The sequence below is a fragment of the Rhincodon typus genome, unplaced genomic scaffold, assembly GCF_021869965.1.
Source record: "Rhincodon typus isolate 14 unplaced genomic scaffold, sRhiTyp1.1 hic_rhity00013182, whole genome shotgun sequence".
In the NCBI taxonomy this organism is placed as follows: domain Eukaryota; kingdom Metazoa; phylum Chordata; class Chondrichthyes; order Orectolobiformes; family Rhincodontidae; genus Rhincodon; species Rhincodon typus.
Genome location: NW_025978820.1, coordinates 1 through 1058, shown reverse-complemented (window position 1 = coordinate 1058; position 1058 = coordinate 1). Strand labels below are relative to the sequence as shown.

At 52.6% G+C, this 1058-nt stretch overlaps 1 protein-coding gene across 2 annotated transcripts in view; it reads left to right on the top strand.

Moving 5' to 3' along the window:
* LOC125482599 (zona pellucida sperm-binding protein 3-like) overlaps positions 1-1011 on the top strand; it is a 6070-nt gene extending 5059 nt beyond the window's left edge. For both annotated transcript variants that reach the window (XM_048594702.1, XM_048594703.1), the window contains 4 exons: positions 241-344; positions 436-613; positions 697-823; positions 904-1011. In XM_048594702.1, coding sequence (XP_048450659.1) covers positions 241-344; positions 436-613; positions 697-823; positions 904-996 — 502 coding nt within the window. In that variant the 3' untranslated portion in view covers positions 997-1011. The remainder of the gene's footprint in view (positions 1-240; positions 345-435; positions 614-696; positions 824-903) is intronic.
* Positions 1012-1058: the final 47 nt, after the last annotated feature.

Sequence of the window (1058 nt, the reverse complement as noted above, 5' to 3'; positions counted from 1 at the left end):
ATCGGTTCCCCATTCCTTAACCTGGTGTCTTTCAGATGACTGGAGATTTCCTGATCTACACCACCCACCTGACCCACATCCCAAACTATCCTGGATCTGTCATTGTGAGAACCAACGGAGCTGTCATTCCCATTGTGTGTCGTTATTTGAGGTGAGAATCTTTCCTTGGCTGTCAACGTTATCTACAGCTCCTGCTGTTGTCTGACACTGTCCTGAAATGGCTGTGCTGCCTCTCCCCAGGAAGGGCAATGTGAGCAGTAACCCCATCAAACCCACCTGGATCCCATTCAGCTCCACCAGGTCTGGAGAAGGGCATCTGGCATTCTCCCTGCGTCTAATGAATGGTATGTGATGGGTGGCTGGGGAGGGATCTCCTGCTGCCACTTACTGGGAGTTGTACCCACTGTCTCCAACCCCTGTCCTCTTGTACTTCAGGTGACTGGCTGACAGAGCGCACTTCCACTGTCTACTCCCTGGGAGACCTCATTCACATTGAGGCGTCTGTTTCAATGGACAACCACGTGCCCCTGAAGCTATATATTGACCGCTGTGTAGCAACGCTGAGCCCAGACAAGGACTCCAGCCCCAGATACAGCATCATTGACTACAATGGGTAAGGAGCTCTCTGCTTCCTCCAGCTGCTCCCATCTCAATGGCTTCACTCCATTCACTTCATGGCCCTTTGTTCACCTGCAGTTGCCTCCTGGACAGCAAAGCTGAGGACTCCTTTTCAACCTTTGTGTTGCCGAGAGCCGAGCGGGAGCCAGACAAGCTCAGGTTTGACCTGGATGCCTTCCGCTTCTATGGAGATGAGCGTTACCTGGTAAGAGGAAGCTGCTGATTGGCTTCTCCCCATCGGGTGGGAGTCACTAAACACTAACTTGTGCTGAATGTGTCCCTCAGATTTTCATCACCTGTCACCTGAAAGTTGCTGCAGTGGATCAGGGAGATTCCAGGAACAAAGCTTGTACTTTCCAGAAGCTGCACAAGGTGTAAGTGTACCCTGCCCCACATCCCCCCAGCCCCCATCCCACTGTCTCCCTGTCCCTCGGTCATGT